This window comes from Puma concolor, chromosome B4 (genome assembly GCF_028749965.1).
Source record: "Puma concolor isolate L17-30 chromosome B4, mPumCon1.1.hap2, whole genome shotgun sequence".
Lineage (NCBI taxonomy): Eukaryota > Metazoa > Chordata > Mammalia > Carnivora > Felidae > Puma > Puma concolor.
The window spans coordinates 316,172-343,904 of record NC_141673.1 but is presented as its reverse complement, the minus strand read 5'-3'; the positions used below and the strand labels follow the sequence as shown (position 1 = coordinate 343,904).

General features: G+C 62.5%; 1 protein-coding gene across 2 annotated transcripts; it reads right to left on the bottom strand.

Annotated features, from left to right (window-relative positions):
* Positions 1 to 202: 202 nt before the first annotated feature.
* Positions 203 to 27,733, bottom strand: SBF1 (SET binding factor 1). 2 transcript variants are annotated; one of them, XM_086711899.1, is made up of 41 exons: positions 27,519 to 27,733; positions 21,187 to 21,272; positions 20,708 to 20,845; positions 20,315 to 20,473; positions 20,119 to 20,229; positions 19,420 to 19,525; positions 19,173 to 19,305; positions 18,988 to 19,096; positions 18,781 to 18,894; positions 18,590 to 18,667; positions 18,064 to 18,177; positions 17,858 to 17,986; positions 17,676 to 17,774; positions 17,365 to 17,569; positions 17,173 to 17,285; positions 15,794 to 15,943; positions 15,411 to 15,479; positions 15,173 to 15,331; positions 14,830 to 15,095; positions 14,572 to 14,744; positions 14,416 to 14,489; positions 14,144 to 14,339; positions 13,777 to 13,904; positions 13,114 to 13,292; positions 12,864 to 13,000; positions 12,540 to 12,747; positions 12,185 to 12,381; positions 11,913 to 12,050; positions 8,762 to 8,839; positions 8,264 to 8,445; positions 8,007 to 8,186; positions 7,633 to 7,734; positions 7,371 to 7,556; positions 7,167 to 7,293; positions 6,942 to 7,072; positions 6,641 to 6,871; positions 2,073 to 2,180; positions 1,773 to 1,984; positions 991 to 1,078; positions 753 to 884; positions 203 to 665 (listed from the first exon to the last, which is right to left on the bottom strand). In XM_086711899.1, exons 1-41 carry the CDS (start codon positions 27,571 to 27,573, stop codon positions 567 to 569), a joined length of 5,679 nt encoding a protein of 1,892 aa, XP_086568025.1. In that variant the 5' UTR covers positions 27,574 to 27,733; the 3' UTR covers positions 203 to 566. The 2 variants fall into 2 exon arrangements, with proteins under 2 accessions (XP_086568025.1, XP_086568026.1); XM_086711900.1 differs by lacking the exon at positions 8,762 to 8,839.

The following is a 27,733-nucleotide window of genomic DNA, read 5'->3' as shown; positions in this document are numbered from 1 at the left end:
TTCTCTTGGGCTGTGCCAGTCCCAAGGCCACCCCTGAGGGTGACTGGGCACCAAGCTAGGCCCTGATGAAGCTGCCTCCACCCCCAGGGCCATGGATTCCCTAGCAGCAGAACTCGGCCCCCACACAGTGGCCCTGCGTCCTGGACCGAGTGGGTGGCGGGTGGCGGTGCTCTGGGCAGGGCGAGGACACACAGGCATGTGGTGTTGTTAGTTCTCTCTTTATAGACTCTGGTTCTAGGAACAGGGTGCCTGCGGTTGGCCAGCTGGGACCAGCACGCTGACGGGCGGGGGGGCTGGGCAGGAGCGGTCTATTTACAGGCCCGCCGCAAGGGCTGTACCATGGCCGCCTCCCGGCCGGTGCTCACCCATAACTCCAAAATAAGTTAGAGCTGGCCAGGTGGGCGGGGGCGGGCAGGGGGCAGGAGCTGGCAGGGACTGTACACATAAGTTTGGGGGCGGGACCTCAATACTGTCGAGGGTGGGGGCTGTAAACATGGCCGGGGGGCCCTGCCCACCCCTAGTGGTCTCTAACGACTGGACGCAGAGCAGCCGGGGCAGAGCTGGGCTCAGGCATCTGACAGGCAGCTCTGGATCTGGTCCACCCACTGCTGGGCTGAGGGCACGTCCTGGGCACAGAAGTTGTAAACGCGACGCGTCGTCTTCACCTGGGGATGGCGGGTTGCTGACTCCACAGTCCCACCCCCACAGAGCACCCCGCCCCTCGCCATCCCTGGGCCCTGGCCACAGCTCACGTCAAAGAAGGCTTTCTCGTCCACGGTCTTGGGGGCCCCCATGGTAGGAGTGCCAGGAGCCACTGCTTCCACTTCGGCCAGATCGATGACACCCTTGCACTCCGTATCCACACGGTGGTCATAGTAGCGGAGCTGAGGGGTGGGGTGGGGTGGGGAGAGCAGGAAGTCAGGGCACAGCCCCTCCCTCTCCCGAACTGCTAACCTCTTTCCGCCCCGCTCCAGCCCACCGACCACTCACCTGGTGCTTGGTCTTGTCCAGAACGAACCAGCGGGCCTTCCAGGGCTTCATGAAGGCCCCCTTCTTGTACAGGGTACCCTCGTAGGACCTGAATTCACAGCAGAACCAGGGACTGGCTGGCCGTCAGGGCCTGGACAAGCCCAGACCCTAGCAGTTCCTACCCCAACCCTCGAACCAGACCAGCCCCAGAAGCAAGACCAAGGCTTCTGCCCCCAAAGAGCCCCAAGGCTGGACTGGCCAGGAAGGCCACGAAGCAGCCTTGGGTTTGTTCCTAGTAAGGAGATGGAAAAACAGCCCCCCACCCCTCACCTCTGGCATGACCGACACCAGAGAGGGTCCCGCATCAGGACCTCAGAGCAGCAGCCCCACATGTAGCAGGCAGGTCTGGGGAGGTAACTGTAGCAACAGGGCCCCCTCTCCAGGCCTGGAAAGTAGGATGCGGTCTGCCAGGCCCCAACCTCACCCGGTACCTTGCCTGCCCTCACAGGTACCCCAGAGCTGCTGCCCCTCTGCTCCTCTGCAGCCACCATGGCTCAGCTGTGCTCACTGACTGGTTCTATGGCCCAAACTCCTTCTAAGCCCTCCCACTTTTCCCTAGCAACTGTCAGCTTGTGCTCGGCCACTGTTACGCGCCCCCCTTCCCCCCCCCCCACCCGATCCACCTAAGAAAGGGCTAAAGTTCCCCAGGGGCACCCACCCCCAATCTGAGAGCTGTCCAGCACCCAGAGCCCCCAGCACAGAGGACCCCACGCTGATGCGGGAGGTGGGAGGTGTGCTCACACCTGTTCTCACTCTCAGCTGTCTGGAACTGGCTGTACAAGGTGCTGGTGCTGCGGCGGGCGGCCTGCCGGGAGCCGGATGCTGTTGAGCCGCTGCTCTGGTCGCTGTCCAGGCTGAGGCTCAGAGTGGAGCCCACAGGCCCCTCCTGCAGGTACACACCTAGCGAGCGGCGGTGGTGGGGCACGCTGGACACCAGCAGGGAGCTGGGGGTGCCCTGGGGGCAGGAAGAGGGCCTGTGTCAGGGCTGGTGGCCTCCACTCCTCCTGACAGCAAGCTCACCCTGGCCACCCACGCCCACTCACACGTCCATCTGGCCGGCCTTCCAGGCGCTGTGCAGCCTTCACCCGGTCCCAGGTGTCCTTCCAGCGTTCAGGGGGTCGCCCCAGCTCTGTCTCCAGCCGCTGTAGCTCCTGGGGGAGAGTTGGAGAACTAAAATTATTCAGAAGAAAATATCCAGACTGGGGGCGCCTGGGTGGCTCAGTCGGTTGAGCGTCCGACGTCAGCTCGGGTCATGATCTCGCTGTCCGTGAGTTCGAGCCCCGCGTCGGGCTGTGTGCTGACAGCTCAGAGCCCGGAGCCTGTTTCAGATTCTGTGTCTCCCTCTCTCCCTGCCCCTCCCCCCACTCATGCTCTGTCTCTGTCAATAATAAACATTAAAAAAAAAATCAAAAAAAAATATCCAGACTGAAACATGAAAAGACATAATCATGGAAAACAGGAAAGTGAAGTGACAGACTGGAGCACTAAGTGGGTTAAGGGTAGGGGGATGGGCAAAAACCATGATTTGGGCACACCTGGGTGGCTCAGTCGGTTGAGCATCCAACTCCTGATTTCGAATCAGGTCATGATCTCACGGTTCATAAATTCAAGCCCCACGGCAGGCTCTGTGCAGACAGTGTGGAGCCTGCTTGGGATCCAACCCTACCCCCCCCCCCCCCCCCCCCCCGCCAATCCATCTCTCTCTCAAAAATAAACATTTAAAAAAAAATTAAAATTAAAACAATTATTTGGAGACAACAAAAGCTATTTCTGCAAAACTAGCAAGAGGCAACAAGCAACATAATCAAGCGCTACAAACCCCAAACAAGATAAGCTGCACACACACACACTCCTGGATATTAGAGAAAAATGGCTAAAAAGCAAAAAGAAAATCCCAAAACCAGCCAGAACAAAAAAAGCTATGTTCTCTTCAAAAGAGCAAGAATGTCATTGCCAGGTGACAACATTTTCAGCCACGACACAGTGACTCAGTCCTTGGCTAATCCTCCTGCCATGAGCAGCTACAGAACTGGACAAGAACAGGAAGTTGTTTACAGATGTCGGACAGTCAGCAGTGTAGCACTGAAAGCCTGGGATGGGACCACACCAGGGAGCCCTATAATCTTCCAGCTCTTTGCCTGGCCAGAATGCCGGGAGGTGGAGCCCAAGCAGAGCACTGCGTCCTGAGCTAAGGAGGCAGAGATGTGGGGCTTGGGGATGCTGACACACATGGGTCTACAGGGTGGCATGTGAGAGGGGAAGGAGTGGCACACAGAGCAGGAACCCTAGAAATCCAGAGGCCTCCTGGAGCCTTTGGCCAAAGTAAACTGTCAGGTGCCAGGCAAGATGTCACAAGGCCTGGCAGAGAGCAGCTACAGGAAGCTGTGAGCTACATCCAAACTCTGGAGGTTACACAACCTGCAGGAAGATGCCGGGGATTCCCAACAGCCAGAGTGGATACCCTCGCTGAAGATCCCAAACCTTTAACTGAAACCCTGGAGAGGCCATGTCTGAGTCGGCCTCCTCTAACTCTAGGAGGAAAGCTTCTCTAGAACTGCCCTAATAAAGCCGAAGAACAACCCTTGAAAAAAAGATCTAAGTGACCCACAAGTTCATTAACTGAGTGCAAGAATAAAACTCAAGACGCGTTAAAGGAAGACCACATAATCCCGATCCTCAACAATGCAGAATCCCCAATTACAAAAAATTTACAAAAAAAATTATTAGACAAAAAGGCAGGAAAATGAGGTCCATAGTTAGGTGAAAAGTTGAAAGAAACAGACCCAGAAAAGAAACAGGTACTGGAATTACCACGTAAGAAATTCAAAACAGTTGTTATAAATATGTTTAAGATGTATAGTAAAAGATGGACACAATGAGCAGACGAGAATCTCTACAGGGAATAGAAACTATATTTAAAAAAAGAAGCAAATAGAAATCCTGGGGCTGAAAATATCTAAAATGAAAAATTCATTAGGTGAATATTAAACGTAAGTAGATACTAAACGTTAGAAAAGAGCAGTGAACTTGAAGGTAGGGTTGTGGAAATCATCCAAAATGAATAGCAAAGACAAAAAAAATCAGAGGGAAAAAACAAAACACAGCTTCAGGGGCCAATGGGACAATCAAGTCCCAGAGGAAAGGAGGGAGACATGGTGCAGAAAAAACTTTTTAAAGAAATAATAGTCTTGAGGCGCCTGGGTGGCTGAGGCGTCCGACTTGGGCTCAGGTCATGATCTCTGCAGTTCATGGGTTCGAGCCCCGCGTTGGGCTCTGTGCTAACAGCTCGGAGCCTGGAACCTGCTTCGGATTCTGTGTCTCCCTCTCTGTCTGACCCTCCCCTGCTCACACTGTCTCTGTCTCTCCCTCTCTCTCAAAAATAAACATTAAAAAAAAAAAAAAAAAGAATAGCCTAAAATGCATTAAATTTGATGAAAACTATCATCCCACACAGATCTAAAAAGCTGAAAGAGCTCCAAGCAGGATGAACAGAAAAACCCCAAATGAGGGGCTTCCAGCTGGCTCAGGCAGAGGAGCACACAACTCGATCTGGGGGTTGTGAGTTTGAGGCCCGTGCTGGACGTAGAGATAAATAAAGAAAACCTCATAAAAAAATAAGGACACAACAGGCCCAGAGCCAAAACCCATTTCGCTTCTCCGAGCTCTCTGCCAGGCTGGGCTGCCACTTGCCGCAGATCTGGCCTCAGCTTCTTGATGTCTCTCTCCCTTCTTTGGCCAAAAGCGCACTAAGTTGTCTCCAAGGTCAAAGCGTCCGGCAGACAATGGCAAGGCAGAGCCAGCAGAAACGGACAGCTGGCTCCATGGCAGACGTGGTAATTCGGCGTCAGCTAGTGCAGCCGCTCTGCCGTGCGGGTGCATATGGCAACCAGATAGAGAGGGACGGAACCACAGGAGTGGAGGGATCAGTAACTGTCCCAGCTGGCGGGATACTGGATTGTTGCAGAACCAACCTGTAAACGATGCCAAGTAAAAGCACTGCGCACCTGTTGAAATACGGCGTGACTGCAGAAATAAAGTACACTGGAAACTTTCAAAACAGAGACACAACACAGACGTTTCCAGGTAAACAGAAGTTGAGGGAACTATCACCGGCAGACCCGCGTCACCAGAAATGCCCGAAGTTCTTTGGGCTAAAGAGAAATGAAACCAGGTCAGATCGACACTGGAAATAGCAAATACAGAAGGCTTTTTCCTCATTTTCTAGTTTTTTTCAAAACAAGGCTGACTACATAAAACACAGTATGCACCATGTGCTTCCATCATATGTAAAAGAAAAACACGTGAGGACAGAAGGGGGTGAGCGGGCGGCACTCCTGTATGTCCCGTGTAGAAAGCGGCACAGCCAACCCAAGACAGACTGTACCTGCGGACGCTGACGGCCACGAAAACGAACACAGGGAGGTACAGCTCAAAAGCGGAGCACAGGAGGTGGCCGAATACTGTAAAATGATCAATTGTTACGAGGGAAAAAACAGCAGGAGTTCAAGCCCCACATCAGGTGTGGAGATTACTTAAAAAAAAAAAAAAAAAAAAAAAAAGAAGTTAGGCCTCAACCCAACCATGTCAATAGCTGTGTAAAGATACTAAAAATTTCAATAAACTGTCAGATTGGATAAAAATAACACCGCACGCTGAGTACAAGACACTGAGCTTAAACATAAAGACACAGACCAGTCAGAATTAAAAGTATAGACGATGACAGGCCACACGACGCTGGTTGTAAGGAAGCTAAGCATGATTCGCATCAGGTTCCAAGACCACGAGTGTCGCCAGAGATAAAGAGGGTCTCTTCTGCTCTCTGTGCTTGTGGGTCGCCTCTGTCCACTAAACCATGACCCTGTGTTCCCGCAAACCCCAGGTGACAGGTGCCTTTAGGCCAGGCCGGGTGCTGGACTGACATACGTTACTTTGTTCACACCTCACCGTCTCCCCGACGGCCAGGAGTCGACATCCTCTTCTCAGAATGAAACCAGCTCCAAAGTGCTTAGGTAACCCTCCCACCCCCCCTGCCCAGAGCTACACAGCCAGTGGACGGGAACGGAATGCAGATCCTGTGTCCTGGGTGTGAGGCCCGCCGCGGAGCACTCTGGCAGCTGGATGCCACCTGCTGTCACACCTCAGGCCTCACACCCACAGCCCCACAGCCTATCTCACAGGGCTCTCTTCCCTCTCCCAGGGCGCCTCTGCCCTGGGGGGATCCTGACTCCTGAGGCCCAACAGCAGAGAACAGCAGAGGGAAGGCGAGAGAGACCCTAAACGTCAACCCCAAGCTTCCAGGCCCACAGGGCCAGAGAGAAGCCAAAAGAACTGCTCGCACTGGGGCGCGTGGGGCAGGCTGGGCCTGGGTGTGGCCAACAGCCGGGTGCACCCAGGGAACAGGCGCAGCAGTCTGAGGGAGGGCAGGAACGGTCCCTGGGAAAACCCATGGTCCTTGAGGGTCGACCGCACAGGTGATCAGGGACAGCGCCTGGGCCCAGAGCCAAGAAGCTGTGCCCTGAGACCCAGGAGTCCCGGACCATGGCCACTGGACATCAGTGCCTGCAAACACGACCCGGTGTGTGGTGGGGGGAGGGCAGGGGGCTGCACACACCTCCAGGAGGCGCGAGATGGCATCTGGCTGGGCTCGGGGGCGGCTGTCGTAGCAGGGCCACACCACACGACGCCTGCTCTGGGGAGCTCCCCCATCGGGCCGCTCTTCTTCTGGGGGCTCAGGGGGCCCCTGGGCCAGCTCCCAGTCATAGGGCGGGCCCTCGGCCAGCGTCTCCTCGGTGTAGAAGTCCCACACCTTCAGGTTGGACACGTTGCTGTAGGGCCGCAGGACCTGGGGGTGGGTCCGGCGTGAGGAGCTGGGCTAGAAGGCGCCCACCCGCCCCGACCAGACGCCGGCTCACCTCTGTGTCCTCGGGCGCGTACATGTAGTTGTAGAACACAGGCGTCCTCTTGCTCAGCCGGTCCACGTACTCCCACACGGACCTGCACGCCTGCTGGCCCCTGCGCTCTCCCTTCTCCTCGTACAGCAGCCCTGCAGGGGCAGCGCTGAGCCCCGGCCGCCCACCAGGCCAGCCCCGGCCGCCCAGCTGCCCAGCCGCGCCCCGAGGCCCAGCCCTGCCCCATACCCAGCTCGATGCGCTCATAGTCCGAATCGAGCAGAAAGGTCCTGAAGCGGCGGGACGCGTGGTGGTAGCCAAGGAACTTGAGGTAGAAGGGGCTGAACTCGAACTCCATGGGGAACTGCAGGTAGACCTGCGTTGAGGCGATGGGTCAGGGGTCAGGCGCCAGGGGCCGGCAGGCGTGGCGCCCACACACGGCCACCTGCTTACCTGGTGCACGCAGTCCAGGAACTGCAGGAAGACGGGCGTGAGGCCGCTGCTCTGCCCAGCCAGGGTGTGGGCCCCGCGGTGGCTGAAGCGATGGCCGAACGACAGCCACTCCTTCTCCACCAGCAGGCGGAAGCCCTCCAGGGTGCGGTAGAAGGGATCTGACAGCAGCTGCACCAGAGACACCACCTGCCGGCACCGGCCTGTCAGGAGGGCGTCCGTCCGGGGGACCTGGTCCCGGCTGGCCCCGGCGCCCAGCACGCACCTGGGTAGTGATGTCCCAGCCGTCCTCCAGGCTCACCAGGACGGAGGAGCCCGAGTCGAGGAGCTCCACCACCAGCACCGAGACCTGCAGCAGCTTGTGGATCTACACGGACGGGCGGCCCCTCAGCACCTCCCGAGGCCCACGCGCAGGCCTGAGAGACACTCCCTGTCCCGGAGGTGCCCAGCCCCCCGTGGCCTCCCTCCAGCAGACAGCACCACCACCCCGGTGGGACGTGTCCATCACCCTCTCCCAGGGCCCAACACCGTCAGAAGAGCAAGCCAAACCCCATCTGCCCTTGGCTCTGGATGAACAGGCACCCCCACGCCACCCCCACCCCCCCGACCCCGGCCACAGCGGGGGCAGGGCTCACAGACCTGGGTCAACCACTCCGAGTCCTCCAGCGAGCGTAGGAAGGAGGCAGGGCCGGGCTCGGCGGCAGGGCAGCCGGGGACACATGCCTTCAGCAGCTTTTTGAAGCTGGCCTTCACCTGCCGTGCCTCAAACACCTCGATGGGCACCAGCTCCCACTGCTGCAAGGGATCTGGCCGCACGCCCTGAAGAAGGCCAGCTATGGTGAGATGCGCCCGGGGCCCTGTGCCCCTGCCTGGCCCTGTGCCTCCACCCCGGTCACCTTGAGCTGGGCTTTGTCCCCAATGATGTAGAGGGCTGCACGCTGAGGCCGCAGAAAGCCTGGGTCAGGGGGGGCCCCATTAGCCTGGGGAGGGGTCAGCATGTCTCTGCTTGCCAGCCGGGAGCCCACATCAACGCCGAGCCCGCCGCTGCGCCCACTGGCTCGCACGCTGCCCCATTTACCTGTGCGGAGAAACCAGATGAGTGCCTGAGTGGGCCTGGAGCACCACTTAACCTGAGGCTGAGCTCCCCAGGCACGGCAGGGGAGGCCGACGGGACCCCAGATGGACCTGTGTTTGTGTTAGGGTCAAGTGCTGGGGTGGGACTCGGGGCCTCAGGCTGTTAGTGCCCTGGGCTGAGGAGGGCTGGGTTATGCTGATCGGTCACAGGGGCTGTTAGTGCCAGATGTGGGGGGACGTTAGTGCCCACGACTGCTCAGTCACAGGGGGGTCATCAGTGCCAGGTGTGGGGGAGCCAGCCTGTGTGGCCAGTACGGTACCTCGGGGAGTGGTCCGTCTGGAGGCCGAGGCCGCCATGGGGTTGGACAGCGTGGTGACCCTGGCTCTGGGGCTGGGCACTGGGGGCACAGCAGAGAAAAGGCTCAGGCCTGACCCCAGGCCCGAGGGTGTGCCCAGCATGAAGGGCCTGTGGTCTGAAGGGACCAGCTAGAGGGCTGGGTTCCCACCAAGACCCCCGAGGGCCCCAGAGATAGCGAGGGCCGATGCCAAGGTCCTCTGAGCTCTCTTGGCCCTCAGGGACAGGCCAGGGAGCAGAGGGCCCAGTGGCAGGTAGGATCAGAAGAGAGGTGGGATCCCTGGGCTCTCCTTTCAGTGGCTCGTCCACAGCCCATCCCTGTACCCTCGGCCCCCACAGGCACTGGCCAGAGCTGCTCACAACACACACCGGCAGGAGGAGCTCATAAAGCCCAGCCTGGAGAGGAGGAGGCCTGGAGCCTCGGAGCTCCCAGCCCAGAGCCATGGAGGCCAGTTCATCCAAGGACAGAGGCAGGCCTGAGCCCCAGGGGTGGCGCGTGCTCAGTGGTGCCACCTGCCCGAGAGCCAGGCCCCAGGCTTATAGGCTGGGATGGCCCGGCCAGGGGGCACAGAGAGCCCAGATGAGGAAGCTCCATGGTGCCCTGGGCCCCAAAGCCTGCTCCCTGCCCCATTCCAGGCCGACCCACCTCCGCTGAGGGCAGCCGGGCACCATCCGTACCCACCATGGCAGTCGCCACAGACAAGCATGACACCAGCTGCCACACCACAGGCAGGAGGAATGGCGCTCGCAGGAAGGACGCAGGGTGTCCCTCGTGACACGGACACAGCCTGGACTGGAGCCCACAGACAGCTGAGGCTCTGCACGCCCCTGAGCAATGAGGGAGAGGACCCATTCTCTGAACTCAGGGGGACACCAGAAGGCAGCACCAGTGGGCTTTGGGGACAAAGATACCCAGGCAACATTAGGGGAAGACACAGGCACTGGGGACAAAGAATCGGGGGGAGGGTGCCACCTGTGGGTGCTACTCACAACGGCTGGAGAAGGCAGAAGGCAGGACAATGGTGAAACCATAAAACCTACCTGATGAAGGACTTTTGTGTTTAGAAAACCAAAAAGCGCTTCAGCTACAGAGAGGAAAGTTCCCAGCACAGAAACAAGAGAGGGGCAAGGACTGCCCCTGGAGAACGGTGGACACCAAGGCTGACCCTCCCTGTAAGTGACCACAAGGGCACCCTGGCCACCCCTGTTCCAGGCCCGCTTGGCCCCGGGGCCCAGCAAGTGGTCACAACAGACGTCGCTGGAGGGCAAAACACCTTGTAGTGGGAGCCAAGACCACACAGGGACAGAGGCTGGTGCTCAGATGACAAAGGCAGTGCTGTGCAGAGCGATGCTGCGCGGGGACCCTCCTCAGGCCTCGACAGGGAGAGGCGGAGGCCCTCGTGTGTTCTGGAGACCCTCTTGCCACAGGAAGGGTGGGAGGGCCACTGTGAGGCCCCGTGGAGTGGGCACAGCAGGAAGAATCAGCAGGATGTGTACACTTCCAGAAGGTTCCACCCATGGGTGGTGCCACCAGCCCGCAAAACCCACCCGTGCACCCCAGTGCATCTGGAGTTGGGGCAACAGCAAAGAATGCAGAGGAGCACGAGAATAGGGATGGGGGGGGGGGGGGAGTTAGGCAGGCGTGCCAACAAGTGACCCGCACGTGTGTCATCCACCACCTCTCAACACACGACAGCCAGGACGGCTCCAGGTGTGGCATCCAACCAGGCATGGCAACCAGGCCTCCCAGGTGGACACCGTCAGCACATCTGCTGAGGGCCAGGCCAGCACAGGGAGCCTCACGGATCCAGGGCCAGGCCCCAAACACAGACACTCAGCCTGGTCTGGACAGTGACGGCTGGAGTCCTGGGTCCAAGGACTAACCCTCAAGGAGCCCCAGTGTCTATCAGCCAGACCGAGAGGGTGAGGCAGACCGGGCCACAGCATCCGTAGGGATCCAGGCAGAAGGACGGGGGAGATGGGCTCATGGGATCAGTCGGGGCAAGGAGACAGGGGCAGCAGAGGATGGGGGCACATGGAGGAGACGGGATAGGAGAAAAGGGGGAAGGTCAGGTCAGACAGGGGTGACGGGCTGGAGGGGGTGGGGGAGATGAGGGGGAGGATGGGGTCAGGGAGAGGCAGATGGGGTCAGCTAAGGGCCAAGCGGGATACCGAAGTGACTGCCGTGGAGCAAGGGCCCTGGAGGACGAGACCGCCTCTGCTCTGACACACCCTCCTCCCCTTACAGAATGGGGGCCACATGCCCTCCAGGCCCCCATCAGTGTGCTCTCCCATCTGAAAGCCTCTTTTAGAACCCAACACAAACATGACTCACCTCCCCAGCAAGGTCCCCGCCTGTCCCCAGGAGGTCAGACCAGCCCTCTCCAGGGGCCACAGACCCCATGAGCAGCAGCACGTGCTCTTGCATCACTGAGCATCTCTGGGGCCACCCCACACCGGTGCCCCGATGCCCAATGGTGAGAGGCAGGGTCCACTGGTGGTCCCCGAGCCTGTGCCCCAACCTCCCAGGCCTGGTGCCTCTGCTGCGCACTGTGACAGCAAGACCCTGCCACACAGGACAAAGGGCAGGCCGGGTCCTAAGGCCTGGATCCACCGGGAGGCAGTGAGTCCAGGGGGCGGATGTTGAGGGTGCCTATGGTCGGGACAGGGACAGGGAGACTAGCAGACAAGGCTCGAGGAGCCAGGACAGATAAGAAAGGTATAAAGCAGTCAGACAGCTTTGACAAAGGGTGGGCCAGAGTGACAGCGGGGAAGGGGGCGGGGGGTGGGGCGGGAGGGGGGCGCTGGACCGCAGGGAGGGACAGGACAAAGGGATCAGCCACAGTGGGGGGGGGGGGGGTGGACAGGACAAATGAGGAGGAGGGACCAGACGGGGGTTTCAAGCGCGGTGTCCCATGACCTGGAGACCCTGGAGGCAGGCCATGGGCAGGAAAGACACGGAGCTCGGCCAAGGCAGGAGAGAAGAGCGGTCCGAGTAGGGTCAGGACAGTCACCTGACCCCACGCCCCAAACACTCTGCCCCCTGGCCGGCCCACCTTTCATCAGTGCCACCACAAAATCTCCCGGAAGCCCTCCCACCTTCAGGCACCCCTCACCGTGGCTGCCCACGTGGGTGGAGGAGAAGCCGCTGAGGGTATTGCGCCCTGACGCGTCTGCGTAGCGGGGCATGGAGCTGACCACGGCCTGCAGGTACTTCTCCTGTTCTAAGCTGCCCGAGTCCGCCTGGGACTGGCCTGTGGGGGGGGAGGAGGAGGAGGAGGAGGAGCTGGAGCCGGGCGGGGCGGGGTGGAGGGCCCAGCCGCACGCAGGCACGCACGCACGCACACGCATGCATGCACGCACGCACGCACAGCGGGGGAGTGGATACCTGGAGAGGGCGCGTTCTGGGCCTTGAACAGGCCAACTACACCCTTGCCGTGCAGGCCCCCGGAGCGCAGCAGCACGGCCTTGGAGCGCCCGCTGCGCCAGCACACCACGGGGAACCGGTTCTGGCGGTAGCAGCGGGAGACTCGCTGCAGGGCGTTGTCCTGGACGCTCTGGGGGACGATCAGCAGCCCCGGGTAGCTGCGAGGAGTCAGACTTGTGAGGGTGGCAGGCCAGCCCTGGATGCTCCGCCAGGGGCCCCCAGTCCCACGGCCTCCTAGGGGCCACCCCTGCCCGCGCCCTCTGCCTTCCGCCTCCACGTGCCTCTTCTGGACGGGAGCCACACAGCGCGTGCTCACCTGCGGCAGATGGCGTACATGCGGTTGACCGGGGAGATCCGGAAGGGCTCGGACTTGGCTCGGCTCAGGCTACTGCTCAGCGTGCCCAGCCCCAGACGCTGGTAGTCCCGGCAGCACGCCCGCTCCACCAGGCTGCTCATGGTCATGCGATCCGAGGGCTTCAGGGCCGAGGAAGGGGTCAGCGTGCTGGGCTCCAGCTCCTCCGACACTGGGACAGGCCAGGCACACGGGGGAAGTCACCCACAGACCGCCCAGGCCCCAGCCCTCCGCGTGGGGGGGGAGGGGGTCTTCGCCCAGACCACCTGGGGCTTCCCGTGCTGCCACCTGAGATCTCGTCCTCCTGGTCGTCAGGAGGTGGCTGGCCCCGCTGCTCCCAGCTCGGGGGGTTGTACTTCTTCCGAGTGACGTACTGCCGTCCGATGGTCCTCTTGGCATTCTTCACGAGGTTCCGGGACAGGGTTCTGGGGGCGGGCGGGCACAGGGGTCAGCAGAGGTGAACGGAAGGGACAAGGGGACACGCCCACGGTGCTTCTGGGAGGGGCGGGTGCCCCGGCCTTGGGGCCCAGCTCCACACCTGAGGGAAGGGCCCTTGTCCTTGGTGGCGCGGGGCGGCCGGCCCGGCGTGTGGGCAGAGCCCAGGGTGAAGGCAAAGGTGCCCCTGATGTCTGGCGGGTACCGCAGCTTGTGCAGCTGCTTGCGGAAAAGCTCGGCGCTGTCGGACCCCACCTCCTCGTCGAAGGCCATCTTTAGCAGCTGCAACAGACAAAGGCCCTCAGAGGTCCGGGCGGCCTCCCCGGGAAGCCGTGCACGCCCGGAAGCCTGGCAGGGGCATCCTCCTGAGGGACAGCAGGACGTGCCTGAGGGACAGCAGGATGCGCGGGGGCCGCTTATTATGGTGTCTGCGGCCGCGAGGCTGAGGAACCTGGTCCTTCGCCACGCGTGATGGTCATTTGCTTAGGTTTCAGTGGTGCGGGGCACACAGCGCACGTGCCAGACGCAGACTCGAGGGTCAGGGCCCCGCAAAACAAACAGAAGAGCCCCAAAGGCCAGCACGTCACACAGGCAGACGGCCCCGAGCCAAAGCACAGCAACTTGCGCATAGACACAGAAACCACAAACGCCGCAGGAGACATCCAGCTCAACGGCAGCTCCTAAGGACGAGCCTGAGGGCTTAGCTGCCTGCCACACAGTGAGAGCCACGAGCCGGGGGCCCTGCCCCTCCCCAGTACCCCCGCACCTGGAATGTGCAGGAACGCAGCTGCAGCCCGTCCTGCAGGAGCTGGTCCACAGGGGTCTGCACGCTGATGCGCTTCTCCTTGGTCAGCGCGGCCACCGGGAAGGAGCGGACCACCACCTGTTCCCCGACTTATCACAGGCCGGGCAGTCAGGGGGAGGGGATCACAGAGTCTTGGGGTACCAGAACCACGGGGGGGTCCCGGGCAGGTGGGAGAGGGGCAATGACCTATCTTGCGCAGGGACCCTGCACCCCTGAGAACGGGAAAGAGAGAGGCAGGAGAAGTCCTGTCCACTCACCCCCGGGCCCCGGGTGGGGAAGGGAGCGAGGGAAGGGAGGCCGGGGACAGACAAAGCGTCCAAAGGCTCACCCAGGGGGTCGGTGGGCATCCCCGTGAAGATGACCCGGTACGTGGTGAGGAAGACGGCGCCCTCGGCCGGGAGCAGAGCGGGGCCTCCCCCGCTGCCCCCCGCACCCTCCTCACGCCCATCTGGCAGCAGGTAGACACGCAGGCCGTCCAGCACACACTCCTCGCCGGGCAGCAGGCGTGGCCGCAGCAGTTTGGGCTGCTCAGGGACAAGGGTGGCGCCTCAGGACACGGCCCAGGCCCCGGTGCCGCAGCCCTGCCCGGCCCCCACTCACCTTCTGGATGGGGGGCAGCCTCTTGCTCTCGCGGTGCACGGCCTCCAGGGTCTCAATGTGCATCTGGACGATGTCTGGGAGAGAGCGGTTTTCACGCCCTGGGCCCCCACGTCTGCTCGGCTGAGGGGAGTGTTCCCACACCCAGACCCCCCATACCTGGCACCATGACATGCAGCCCCTTGAGGTGGTCGCTGGTGACCCCACTCTCTGTGCAGACCTTGTCCACAAAGCGGTTGATGAAGCGGACCACGGCCCCGGCCACGTCGCAGGTCTCCGCGTCCTCAAAGCCGCTTTCTGTGTCGTAGCTCTCCGCCACGCTGCCCGCCATGCTAGGCCAGGGAGGGGGCGAGGTGGGCACAGGCCCACCCCACCGAGCCCCCCCCCCCCACAAGGCCCGCGGAGCCCCGGCCGCACCTGTTGGTGACCAGGCTGTTGCTGGCACTCTCCAGGTCGCCCAGCCCCGCGCGCTCCCGCAGCAGGCGGCTCTTGCTGCTGTCCAGGGGCAGCAGCAGGTAGCTCATGCGGTTGGCATAGTGGATGGCCTGGCTGAACACCGTGCTCTCCTCCTTCTGCACCAGCTCCTGCTGCTTCTCGCGGCTCAGGGTCGGCCACAGGCGCCGCTGCTCAGATGCCACGTCCAGGGCAGAGCGCTCGTCCTCCCGTGCAGACAGCTCCCCACCCTGCCGCGGCACCCGCAGGTGAGCCAGGACCAGGCCGGGCTGGCCCTCACGCCCCAGGCCCAGGGGTCCCCGCGCACCTGCAGGTGGTCTCGGTCCTCGGCGGGCTCCAGGTAGAGGGCCCGGATGTGGGTCTGCACGTCCCCGTAGAACATGGCCTCCCAGAACTGCGGTGTGCTCCACACCACGTGCTCCTGCACGCAGCTGTATGCGAACTGGGTCACTCCCGGGCTCAGCTTCTGCAGGGGCCGGGCGGGGGACATCAGGCACAGCAGGAGGGGCAGCGGAAGGACCCCCCGGGGCTGCCCCGGCACTCACCCGGCAGAAGGCCGTGACCAGGGGCAGCAGGGCGGCCGCGATGCCGTGCTCGTCCAGGGAGGTACAGTCCTGCAAGAGCCGTGAGCCCGCTGGAACCACCCCCCAACACCTACTGTGCCCCGACTGGCACTTCCGCCCGAGCAGCAACTCCTACCACTGTCCCCGGTCCATCTGCACCGGCTCCCCAGAGGCTGCCCAGGGGCTCGGGGCAGGAGACCCCCTCCAATAACAGTTCTCTCCCCCAGCCGCCATCCCCACCGCAGACCAGGATCTCCCCAGCTGTCAACGTTGCCAAGAGAGGTATCCTTACAGGTAGAATGGGGAACCCTGCCTGGCCTGACCCTTACGGCCATATGGCCAGCAGGGGGGAGGCCCGGCCTCACCTGCAGGCAGCAGTTCATCATTCGGACAACGAAGTCAAACTGCTGGTGGTCCAGGACCGCCCGGTTCTGTTGCACGTGCAGGTGCAGCTCCTGGGTGAGGCAGCGGCGGGCCGCGCGCCCTTTCAGAGCCCTCAGCACAGCTGGAAGTAGCTGGGGACACGGGAGCATGGGGGTTGGGGGCACAAGCCGATGAGGGCACACGTCCAACTGTGCCCTGGAGGAAGGGGGGGGGAGGCACAGGGCACAGAGTCCGGGAGGGGAGGGCAGTGGGCACCTGGAGGGCCAGAGCCCAGGCTCTAAGCACAGAGGAGCTCTGGAAGCTGTCCAGGTCAGGTGTGTCCAGACTCCGGGAGTTCCCTGCCCAGTAGAGACTAACACGTCAAGCAGACCCAGCCCTCCACACACACAAAAGCCCATGAGGATGGAGACACCACGTGTTCACAAGCCAGTGTACAGATGTGCCAAGGAGGCCCCTTGGCCCTGAGCTCCAGCACGCACCGGCTGCCACATCTGTGGCCCCTCTGTCGGCCAGGCCTCAGTGTCCAAATAGCACAAGCCTAATGCAGAGCTGGTGGCCGGCTCAGCACGAGGCAGGCCACAAAGGGTCATATTCTTGTTCTCTATTTTTTTTTTAAGTTTATTTTTGAGAGAGAGGGAGAAAGAGAGAGAGGGAGATAGAGAGGGAAAGAGGGAGAGAGAGGGAGAGGGGGAGGGGGAGAGGGAGAGGGGGAGAGGGAGAGGGAAGGGGAAAGGGAGAGAGAGGGAGGGAGGGAGGGAGGGAGGGAGAGGGGGAGAGGCGGAGAGGGGGAGAGAGAGAGAGCACCCCAAGCAGGCTCCATGCTGTCAGCACAGAGACCAAGGCAGGACTCGATCCCATAAACCATGAGATCACGACCTGAGCTGAAATCGAGTTGGACGCTCAACCAACTGAGCCACCCCGGCACCCCTTATTATTTTTCTTCGTAGAACAGCTAGGGACCCTGTAGGCCCCTCACAGGAGGGGTGAACAAAAGACACATTCAAACTGGCTGTCATGAAACCCGAGGTGTTCACAAACACCACAGAGGGCAGTTTTTACCAATTAAAAAAAAAAAGCAAAACAAAAAACGCCTTGTGTGGGCCTGCACTCTTTTCACGAAGGATGAAGGAACCCAGCAGCAGAAACCTCTCGCGTGTTCTGACGTCTAAGAGATGAAAGGTCCGTCTTGCGAGCCGCCTCGGCAGGCTCTGTCCAGCTGCACTAAGGAAGGAGCCTGAGACCCGGTGTCCCCCTGCCCCTCCTCCCCTTCTGCCCGCCCAGCCCCTGCCAGCTGCCAGCAGGTGGACTGACCCAGGCTCAGCGCTCTCCGCCGGGGCTCCGCGCCCCCAGCCGTCCTCACCTTCTTGGCCTCCAGCATCTTCCCCTCGAACACGTAGGAGATGCAGTTTCGAACCACCTCCAGCCGCCGTGCGCTGTTGCCGTGGAGCCCGCTGCTCCGCTCCAGTATGGCGGCTGGGGAGCAGAAGCTGCATTCACCTCTGCCCTCGTGCCCACCCTGGGCCACGCGAGGGGCCCCCTCCCCATTACGCACTCATGGGAGGCCCCGAGGGCACAGTGGTCCTCCTTTCAGCCTTCACGGCCGGGGGTGCGCCCTGCATCTTGGCCGTGGCCTGGTCCACGATCCACTGCACCACGCCTTCATCCAGCCGGGGGAAGGGGCGGGGTGCCCGCCGCAGGTGGCTGGCCTCCCCCGGCTTCTGTACCTTGTGCATAGCCACGGCGGGATATGGGTTCTCCTGGGGGGGACACAGGCAGGTGTGGGCAGGCGGCCTGACGCCAGGAGGCGCGATGACCTAGCTAGGCTGGTCCACCACCCCACCCGCCCCGTGCCACCCGCCGTACATTCTTGTAAAGCTGCTCCGCCAGTTCTTTGACGTGACGCAGGACGCGCTGGGGGTGGTTCTCATCCGCCCGCATCCGTGCCACCTCATGAGCCACCAGCTGGGGGAGGAGGCAGGGTCAGGAAGGCCGGGCAAGGCAGGGAGCTGGTGGTGGGAGCTCCTCCCACAGGGGCAGGGGCACACCTCATCAAACAGGTCCGTAGGACGGTAAGGGACCCCACGCTCCGACACGAAGCCTGCAAAGGCCATGCCCTCCAGCACCTTCATCAGGAAGTCATCCTCCACCAGCCCTCGCTGGCCCAGGAAGGCTGCCTAGGGGCACACCAGGGGGTCAGTCCCTCAGCACTGACTTCCTGCCTGCCTCCGCCCCTCCCCCTCCCGTGGCCCACCTTATGAAAGCGGATGACAGGCTCCGGGTGGATGCGGACCATGTGCAGACACCAACGATAGCCCTGCAGGAGCTGAGCAAAGAGCCGTAGAAAGACGGCACGCAGTTCCTTGTCCTGGGGCGCAGGTGAGTGCGGGTGAGCTCTAGGCCGCAGGCCCACCCCAGCCCCAGCATGTGGCAGCCCTCCACCCACCCCAGGTTCCACCTCTGCGCACCAAACACGCCCATCCACGCCGTGCCCAGGCCTCCCAGGCACCTCTGCCCCCTCCTGCCCCTCCACCCTTCCTTCACACAAAGCCACGGCGACTCCTCTAAGACCCAGTGTCGACAGCCACTCCCGCACAGGCCCCTCGAGGACTCACACACACACAGCCCCCGCCAGCGGCCCCCTGCCACCGGCCCAGAAGGGGTGGCTGCACAGGGTGCTTGGTTGGCCCTGCCCGCTGGCCATCGGTGGCAGCAGACCTGAGGAGAGGCTGCAGGCTTAGCGTGGGCCCCCCCCGCACTGGAGCCGCAGTGACCCCCACCTGCATCTTCAGGGAAGAAGCGTTGGCTGAGGGCGGTGGGAAGGCGAGGTCTGCCAGCTCCAGCTCCGGGTCCAGGACCTGCAGCAGCAGACGGGAGCGGGGTCCGCTGCACACCAGCCCCGGGCTCTGCGGTCCCCTTACTGCCAAGCGACCCCACCTCAGCTTCCCCGAAGCCACCGGTCCCGCCTCACCATGCTCAGCACACTGTGTGTCTGGCTCTGCAGGGGCTCCGGCAGGGGTGGAATGTGCACACACTCGGGGACAGTCACCGTCCCTCCATCGAGATCAGCGACGATCACATCCAGCTGGGGACCAAAGGGAGCAAGCGAGCGGTCAGGGGCCCGTAGCCAGTCAGCAGGGCCGGGAACGGAGAGGCAGGCACAAGCCACAGGCCTCACCAGCTCTTGGGTCTCTGCCTGGAAGGTCGCGTTGACCCCGATGATGAAGGGGGTGGGTGTGCTGAGCACCTCCAAGAGCTGTGCCGGCAGGATGGGCACGTAGGTGAAGCTGCAACAGACCAGGGCTCAGCCCAGGGGGGCCAGGGGGTGGGGCCGGGGAGGGGGCGAGGCGGCAGCGGAGGCACCTGTATCTGAGGGGGAACAGCAGCGCCAGGAGCCCCCGGCAGGCGTCCGAGAGGCGCTGGTAGCTCCGGGACAGGAAGAGCACCTTGTGCTCGGTGAGTGCGGCGCAGAACAAAGACAGCACGTTGGTGATGCCTGGAGAGAAGACACAGGCGTGGAGGGCCGGCGCTGTAAGAACCCCACCTCTGACTGCCAGCCCCCAGGGAGAGGACAGGGAGGGCTGTGCAGGCTGGGGACGCCCGGGCTCACCCAGCTGGCGGAAGAGCAGGGCCACGCTGCAGCGGCTGATGGGCAGCGAGTCGGCGAGCGGGGTCTGGATAACCTGCCGGTCACCAGCCCCCAAAGAGATGGTTCTCTGTGGAAAGAGAGGGGCCAGTACTCAGCTGCTCCGACCAGACCCGTGTCAGCCCGGAGCTCCATGGGCTGAGGTGAGACTGGCCAGGACAGGCGGCCTAACATGAGGGAAAGGCCGCGCCTGGCCCGGCGGCCTGAGCAGTGCTGCAGAGAAAACTCAGGGCCTCTGACCTGGGGCAGGGTGGGGCCTGGGTGGGCAGAAGAAACAAAGAATCCATACCACTCCATCCTCAACAGAGTCCAGCTGCACAGGACAGACAGGCAGAGAAACACAGTTAGACGCACCCACACGTGGGGATACTGACCAGGGAGCAGAGAGATAAGCGGACATCCGGAGACAGGCACACCCAAGGAGCAAGAGGACACAGAAACTGACAGATGCCAGGTGGGGAGCCAGGCAAGACACGGGACACACAGGCGAGCTGGCAGGGCCGAGAAGGGACGACAGGTGACGGCAGCACCAAGACGCAGGACAGTGTCCATGCTGAGCCCAAGTGCCCAAGGACTCCAAGTGCCTACAGGCCGCATGCTCGTGGCCTGGGACACCTGAAGGGCCATTGCTCTGGGTGGACAGCAGCTGCCCCCAAGACCCACCTGCGAGCCCCCAGCCAGGGGGATGATGCATGTGAGCAGGTTCCCGACCACGTTCTCCAGGCCCACGTTCAGGCCCTCCACGTGGATGGTGTAAATGAGACCCAGGCTGTTCTGCAAGGACCACAGATTGGAGAATGGCGGCACATCCGGCGGGGGCACCCCGTGTCCGGCCTCGAGCCCCGGGTGCTCGCCTCACCCTGAACACCTCCGCGTGGTCCAGTCGAGATACCAGCACCAGTGTCTTTGGTGCGAACAGCTGGCCAGGTGGGCCAGGCGTCACAGGGGAGAGTTGCACCGGGCCACCCTCGTCCGCCTCCTCCTCCCTCTCGGTGGTGTCCTCTGTGCACACCACTTCCTGTGGACAGAAGCCCCGTTTGCCCAGCTCTCAGGCAGGTCCCACGAGCCCGGGGGAGGCAGGGGGAGGACACAAGTGACTCAGACGGGACCAGCCCTCTGGGAACTCCGGCTCCCGTGGGGTTGAGGCCCCAGGACCTGCCACACACAGGGAGACACAGCCTTGGACAGAGGCAGAGGGTGGTGGCCACAGCCGGAACCCCTTGCGGCTGTACCCCAGAGCCCCCAAGATGACCTGTGTGGGCTCCGCTGGCTCCCAGAAGGTCAGGCAGGCGCAGTAGTGCCGCTCAGAGTTGATGTCGGTGAGGACAGCAACAAAGAAGGTTGGTGGGTTCCTCTCAGGACACAGCTGCCACCCACTGGGCTGGCAAAACTGCAGGGAAGGGTGGGTAGGGGTCACCAGTGAGCTCACCTCAGTGAGGGTCACCTCGCCCTTCCCCACAGAAGGAAGTCACGGCCCCGGGTCTCCCCGCGTGCACAGAGAACCTTGTGACGCAGGACGTGGTCTCTGCCATCACGAGGGAAGGACGACATGACGCAACGTGGGCACCACGTACCCTGCCAGCCAAGCCCAGGACCTCCACCCTCCTCCCCCCGCAGCAGCTCAGATGTCCCCTTATGCGTGGCGGGGGCTGGGCCCTGCGCAGGCTCCTCACAGTCCCGGGGAAAACCAGTGCCGGCCTGCCCACCCCCATCTCAACACCCCCGACTCACCAGCTCGATGCCCTGGGGGAACGGGTTGTCTTCCCAGTCCTTCTCTGGGAAGCGCTGCAGGATCTGGCCCTGGCCTTCCCCACTCCCTGAGGACAGGAGCAGGCAGTCAGGGCACCCACCACCTCCCGCATGCCCACCAAGTCGGGGGCCTCGAGGGTCTCGGATGGACACATCCTACTACCCTGGCTTTCATCTGGCATCAGACCAGCCACCACTCCCAGACCTATCATTTCCCTAAAAATATCTTATGAGGGGAGGACCCCCAGGCGGCCACAGATGCCAGGGCTACCAGAGTGCACGGAGAGAACCCCCTGGCATGGGATGTGGAGTCCTGAAAGCCGTGGGCTGGGCCAGGCCAGGCACAGAAGCCCCTTCCCAACACGTCGATACCCCCAGCCGCCCACCAGCAGGTCACCCCTCCATCGAGGGGAGAGCAGCTCTGGACGGTTCCACAGCCAACCACCAGCTTCGACACCTGGTCCCCAGGACTGCCCCCCCCCCCCAACCTGCTAGGTAGTGAGCACCATGATGACAGTGGGCACCCACCTCACTGCCAGCTCTGGGCCCACTCAAGAGGCACAGGGGTCTCACACCTGTTGTCTGAGCCGGAGGAGAGGATACCCAGGCCTGAACTGCCACTCACACCACTGCCTCCGAGACAGACAGGCCCAGCACAGGACCCAGAGAGGGGTGGCAGGAAGGATGGAGACCAGGTCTCAGGACACCCACTAACAGAGGGCCCTCCTGAGTGCTGGGGATCTAGCAACTTGCAGGGGTCTATCCCCTGCCTGTGCAGCCCTGGGTGCCCTGGGCCAGGGAGGAGGTCTGGGGGCAGGAGGCCCAGGTCTGCTTCCCCCTCTCTATGCCCTGGGCACAACTCCCAGCTCAAGTCTACACTGGTGGGGTCAGAGGCCCCTACCTCTTGTTCACCCCTGGAGAACCAAACCAAGAGGCATGATGAGGGCCGTGTCAGGGGGCCACTCACCTCAGATCAGTGGAGGAGGGACACAGGCCTCTGTTCTACCTCCAACTTCCACCCAGCGCAGCAGCAGGGTAAAGCAGGCTAAGACAGAAGCCTCCCTACCTTCATGTCCCACACGTGACATGCAGGTCCCCGCACAGACCGGCTTTAACACTACTGCCCACACTAGCAGAAGAGCGGGAGCAAACAGGGAAGGAGAGGGCACTCGCACGAAGCTTCTCTGAGGGCCTGCCCCCAGGCCCTGAAAGCCAAGGCGCACACCTCCGAGGGCCTGATGGATGCAGCCCCCCCTCTCCCACCGCCCCAGACCAGCCAGCCCAGTCCACCCTGAATGTGCACAGGAGCTACAGGCAGAGCCAGGGGCCTGGGCACCAGCCTGGACCCCTGGGCAGTGATGAGCAGACCCCAGGACCTTGACAGCAGAGGAGCTGGGCTACGATCTCTGGAGACCACCCACCCTCCAGATCACAGAGGCAATGCCAAGGAGGTCGGCAGCAGGCTGGTTGTTGGGCTGGAGGTGGCGGTGGGGCGATGGAGGGCCGTGACTCTGACTCACAAAACCTCAGTTTCCTGCTCCCCTCCCCCTCCTGACACTCTGAAGAGAAGCGGCAGACACCAGGAGGCAGGGAAGAGGGACAGGTGTGTCTGCTGGGCCATACCTACCCACACAAAAGCACACATACACACACGTGGCCCACTGAGACAAAGCCCCTTGGGGTCCCTCCAGGCCCACTCCCAAGGGCCACCCTCAACAGGTCCACGCCAGCTCACTGCTTCTCTCCCCACCCACTCCCCCAAGGGCTCACTTGTGCGCAGCCCCAAATCACCATCTGGGCCCAGGCCTGGCTGGCACCCAGGGCTCACCCAGTTCTTGCCACGAGGCAGTGGGCGGAGGAAGGAAGAGGGGGTGTGTGCAGATGGGGACAGCAGCCTCTGCCCCACAGCCTCCATCCCAAGGCCAGGCAGCCTTTGGAGGGCTGCTGTCAGCAGCCTCGCCCCCCAGGGAAGCAGACAATGTAACTGGCCATTGTCCACCCCCCCCACCCCCACCCCATTCATCCTGTGAAACATCAACTCCCACTTGCAGGGCTCCGCCCTCTGAAGAACCAACCGGAGGCTTTCCTTGAGCTGTCCCAACTGCCTATGCTAGCAAGCATCCCTCCACCCCCAGCTCCTTCTTTGCACCATCATGGCCCTAAACTTGCCCTTCAGGTCTCAGCCCAAAGAGTGCCCCCTCCTCCAGGAAGCTCTCTGCACCCTGCCTGAGCCTGGGGCCTAAGAGTCGGACCCCCAGGACCTCCCTCCCTCCACTACACCGCCCCGTGATTCCGGATGCACCTGCTGGCTGGGCCAGATGGGAGCTCCATAAGCAAGAAACTACGTCCCTGTGTCCGTGGCCACACCTGTACCTGGCACAGACCGCAGCCTAATTAGGGCTTGCTGAATACATACAGCCAGCTACACGACCATCCCCCACACCCAGGCCCACTCACACCCCACAAGCAAACAGGTTCCTGGGTCAGAAGTACAGGGCAGCTTTCGGAGCCCCGGGGGCTCCGGGACAGGCAAGCCCTTACTGGAAGGGCACATCGTGGAGAGGCCCTGACCCCTGCTCTCTCCGCAACCCTCCCTGCAACCCAGCCCACACCTCAGCTTTGTGCTATCAGGGGCCAGGCCCCAACTCGGCTGCTGGCGTGCACAGGAGGCGGGGGGGGGGGGGGGGGGGGGGGTGGTGGCGGTTTACTTTGCCATGCCTCTCAGTGTCCCCCACCCACTGGAGCCCTTGTGGCCATGGAGGTGACCTGCAGTGGCTGAGTTCCCTGCCCCACCAAGCTTCCTGCACCTCGGGATAGCAGGGAGGGCATCCCCTCAGGCCTCGGGGATAGAACTAATCCAACAAGCACCATCACGTGTCCCGGGGCGGGACTCTTCGGGGAGCCTTAAGAGGAAGGGCACCAAAGTCCCCTGAGACACAGATGGGGACAAGTACTTCCTCTTGCAACCATGTCCCCACAGCCAGCCGTGTGGGGGCTGCAGGCCTGAACACAGGGCAAGAGAACACAGAGCACGCGTTCTGTCATCCGCTGGCAGTGGCCGTCACCAGTGCCAGGCTCCGACGCCTGGAGGCCCGGCCCAGGCCAGCACGCACTGTGAGCAGAGGCAAGGGAGGATGGCAGCCTCCTCTGCTGCCCCGCCCGTCCCTCCACACACCGCAGCACATGCGGGTGGGTGGGACTGGCTCAGCTATAGGAAGAGGGTGAAGGAAGGACGGGACCTTCCTGCTGCTCCACCCACCCAACCCCAACACACAGGCCTTCCCACCGGCCACAGCAACAGGATGTGCGAGGGGCTGAGGCTCTCCAGAGGTCCTCCCCGACCTCCCCCCAGGCAGACCAGACTGGCTCCCGGGGTGGGGGCTGGAAATCAGCTGAGGCCATTCCAAACAGCCCCAACCTGCTCCAGAGGGCAGGAACATGGGTGGAGAGAGTAGACGGGGCCCAGGAATGTGGCCCGCTCAGCACAGCCAGGACTGAAAGAGGCCAGACCATGGGACAGAAGGTCTTCTTCTCAAATGCTGGGATGGGGGCAGGGAGAGGGCCACCAGCAGGGGTCCAGCCCCTCCTCCCTGGTAGACCAGCTGCCTGGTCAGATCAAGAGTGTCTTCTGCTCCCGAAGACACACCCTGGCGCTAGCCACGCTGTGTGAGATCAGCTGACCGCTCTCAGGGACCTCTGAGGCCCGAAGCTGGGCACGGACCATCTGTCTGGCCCCCACAGTGTCCCCAGAGCTGGGCCCAGGGTGCAGGTGCTAAACCCATGTCCTCAGTGAAGGAGCTCCGACTCACCAAGGGAGGGGTCTGCACTCTGAAAGTAGGGGTTCCGTCCAGCCCCCTCCCCATCCTCCTGCTTACAGAGATCCACCAGGTGGCAACCATAAAAGCAGATGCTCCCTCAGGCGGGACCCCTGCATCCAGGCCCTGCATCCACCAACTCCAAATGGGATGTCTAGATCCAGGCCAAGGACAAGACATCCACCACTCCTATCCTCGCCACTGAACCCAGGAGACCCTGCATCCCTGCCCTGATGTCCTGGGCCTGCCAGCACACAGGTTCCTATACCTCCAGCAGAAGTGCCCGCTGTGCCGATGCCTATGGGTGCGCACACACCTGCTGCTCATCATTAATAAGGCATCCATCATTTCCTGGAACTTCACACTTGTGTCCACCTCATGCTCGTGGAAGCCTGGGAGGTCTATGTGACTCATTCCAACTCCAGATGAAAACACCGAGGTGCAGAGAGCTGGGAGACTGGCGTGAGGTCAAGGGCTACGAAGTGGCAAAGCAGGTACCACTGACTCCCCCCCTCCCCCCTCCCCCCAGCAGTACTCCTACCACCTGACTCTGCCCTCAGGTCTACAGCCAGGGTCCCAGGCTGTGGGCTGATTTTCCCCAGCGATGCACCAGTCCTGCCAACAGAGGCCCTGAGGCTGGTTGGCCAGCCAGCAACTGACCGGCTCCCGCACGGAAGGCAGTGGTCAGGTAGCTCCATGGCCCCCACCCCTCCTGCAGTGGACAGCTTGGGAATCCCTCCTTCCTGACACTCAGGGTGAGCAGGAATTATGGGTTCCAGCTGTCTCCCCTGTCTTCATCAGAGACCACAGGTGCCAGGGGTGCCGAGTGTCACAGCCAGCTTGTCATGCCACCTCTCCCCTCCCTAATTCACCTGCCACCACCTGGCCTCTGTCCGCAGTATCTGCCTCCCCAGACCCTTCACACACCCCTCTCCGCACTGTCAGCTTCCAAGCCCACTCTGTTCATGTAGCTCCTGCCCTGGCACCCAGCCCAGGGCCCCTCACACTGGGGCAGCCCCTTGGCCAGCTTTGTTTCCCTGGATCCCATGCACCCCTGTGCTCCAGCTGGCATGGCCTCCTCACTGCCCCCCACATGCACCTCGGAACAGACAGTTCTCTCCCTGTGGGCCTGTACAACACTGACAGCGAGCCTGACGCGTGCAGACTGGGAGATGAAGACAACTGGTTCTTGCCTGCAAAAACTCCCTCTCTGAAGGAAGACACGCTCACGACTGAGGGTGTCAGGGGATGGATCCTTGGACAGACAGGAGCAGAGAAGAGGAGCGAAGACTAAAAGAGCACTGAGGAAGGTCTGGAGTGTGCGGGGTCCAGCAGGTAGTCTCAGCAAGAAGCAGAGAAAAGTCTGGGTCCTGGGTGATGACACTGGCAACTGGGCTGATGAGAAGCAGCACAGACTGGGGGGCTCAACCCCACCTTCAGTCTCAAGGGTAAGCCCCACTGACTACACAAGCCTCCCCTGATGACATGCACCGTCCCCTCGTTGGGATTTGAGCCCACAGCTTCATTCTGGGTTAGCCTCTGTGGGGGCTCAGACCAGGCGATCAGCCTCTCGCCTGACTCCCCTTATGAATGAAGGGAAGAGCAAGGAAACCTTGGTGGGCTGCTCGGAGGAAGAAATGAGATCACGCACACACAAAGGGCTGTGCAGGGCCTGGCACACGGAGCGCACTCCCCAAGCCACTGTCTCCATGGCTGTTGCTGATGTCATTGTCAGGCTCCGTTTTCTCCTACCCCCTTGGGCTGAAGGGCTCTCAGACACAGGCAGTGACCCGAGGCATGGACCTCCTGGACATCGGCACCAGTCACCACAACGATCCCCCACCCAGGGCTTGGCTTGCAGACATGAGGACCGCAGGCCTTCTGCCAGGAATGCTCTTCACTCTCTCCTCCTCACATCGCCTCCTGAAGTTCTCCCAGTTACGGCTCAAACACCACCTCTCCATGAAATACTCCTTAAATCCCAGCCCTCTTCTGCATCCCACCAAGCCTCCCTGACCTGAGACATCCCACACGGGCGGGGCGGAGGCTTCAGACCAGAGGCACTGGGAGTCAGAGGAGGGGCTCGCAAGCGAAGGATCCGTGCTCCTGGAGGCAGAGCCACCCGGCGGTCGGCCAAGGCAGAGAGGGCCCATCCCACCCAACTGGGAGAGGGGAGGCCGAGCCGAGGGCCCTCCCACCTCCCCGGCCCACGCCAAAGCTCTGCCTGACCCGGTTCTGCCCTGAGTGCGGTGGGCAGGTTCGGCTCGCCATGTCGCACTGCCCTGCTCTCCTCAGGGCGGCCGCTCCTCCCTGACCCCGGTCCCCAGCCTGGCAGGTGCCCCAGACGACCCTCGCGCTGGCGCGACGGCCGCGGCCCGCCCGCCTCGCATGTCCCCGCGACTGCCCCGGCGCACCTGTCCCGCCGCCCCGGCTGACCCTTCTCGGTCCCCAGGCTCCGGCCCTCCGCCGTCAGCCATCGGCCGCGGGCCCGGCACTCACCGCGCGGGTGCGGCCCGAACGCCACCAGCACGAAGTAGTCCGCGAGCCGCGCCATGGCGAGGGGCGCGGGCGGGCTCCGCGGCTCGGGGACGCGAGGGTGGCGCGCTCATGGCCCGGCCCCGGCCCTGGCCCGCACTCCCCGGACACCCTGGGCCCGCTCCGCGGCGGCGGCCAGGGCTCCCGCCGCCATCTTCCCAGCCAGCCGGCCCGCCCGG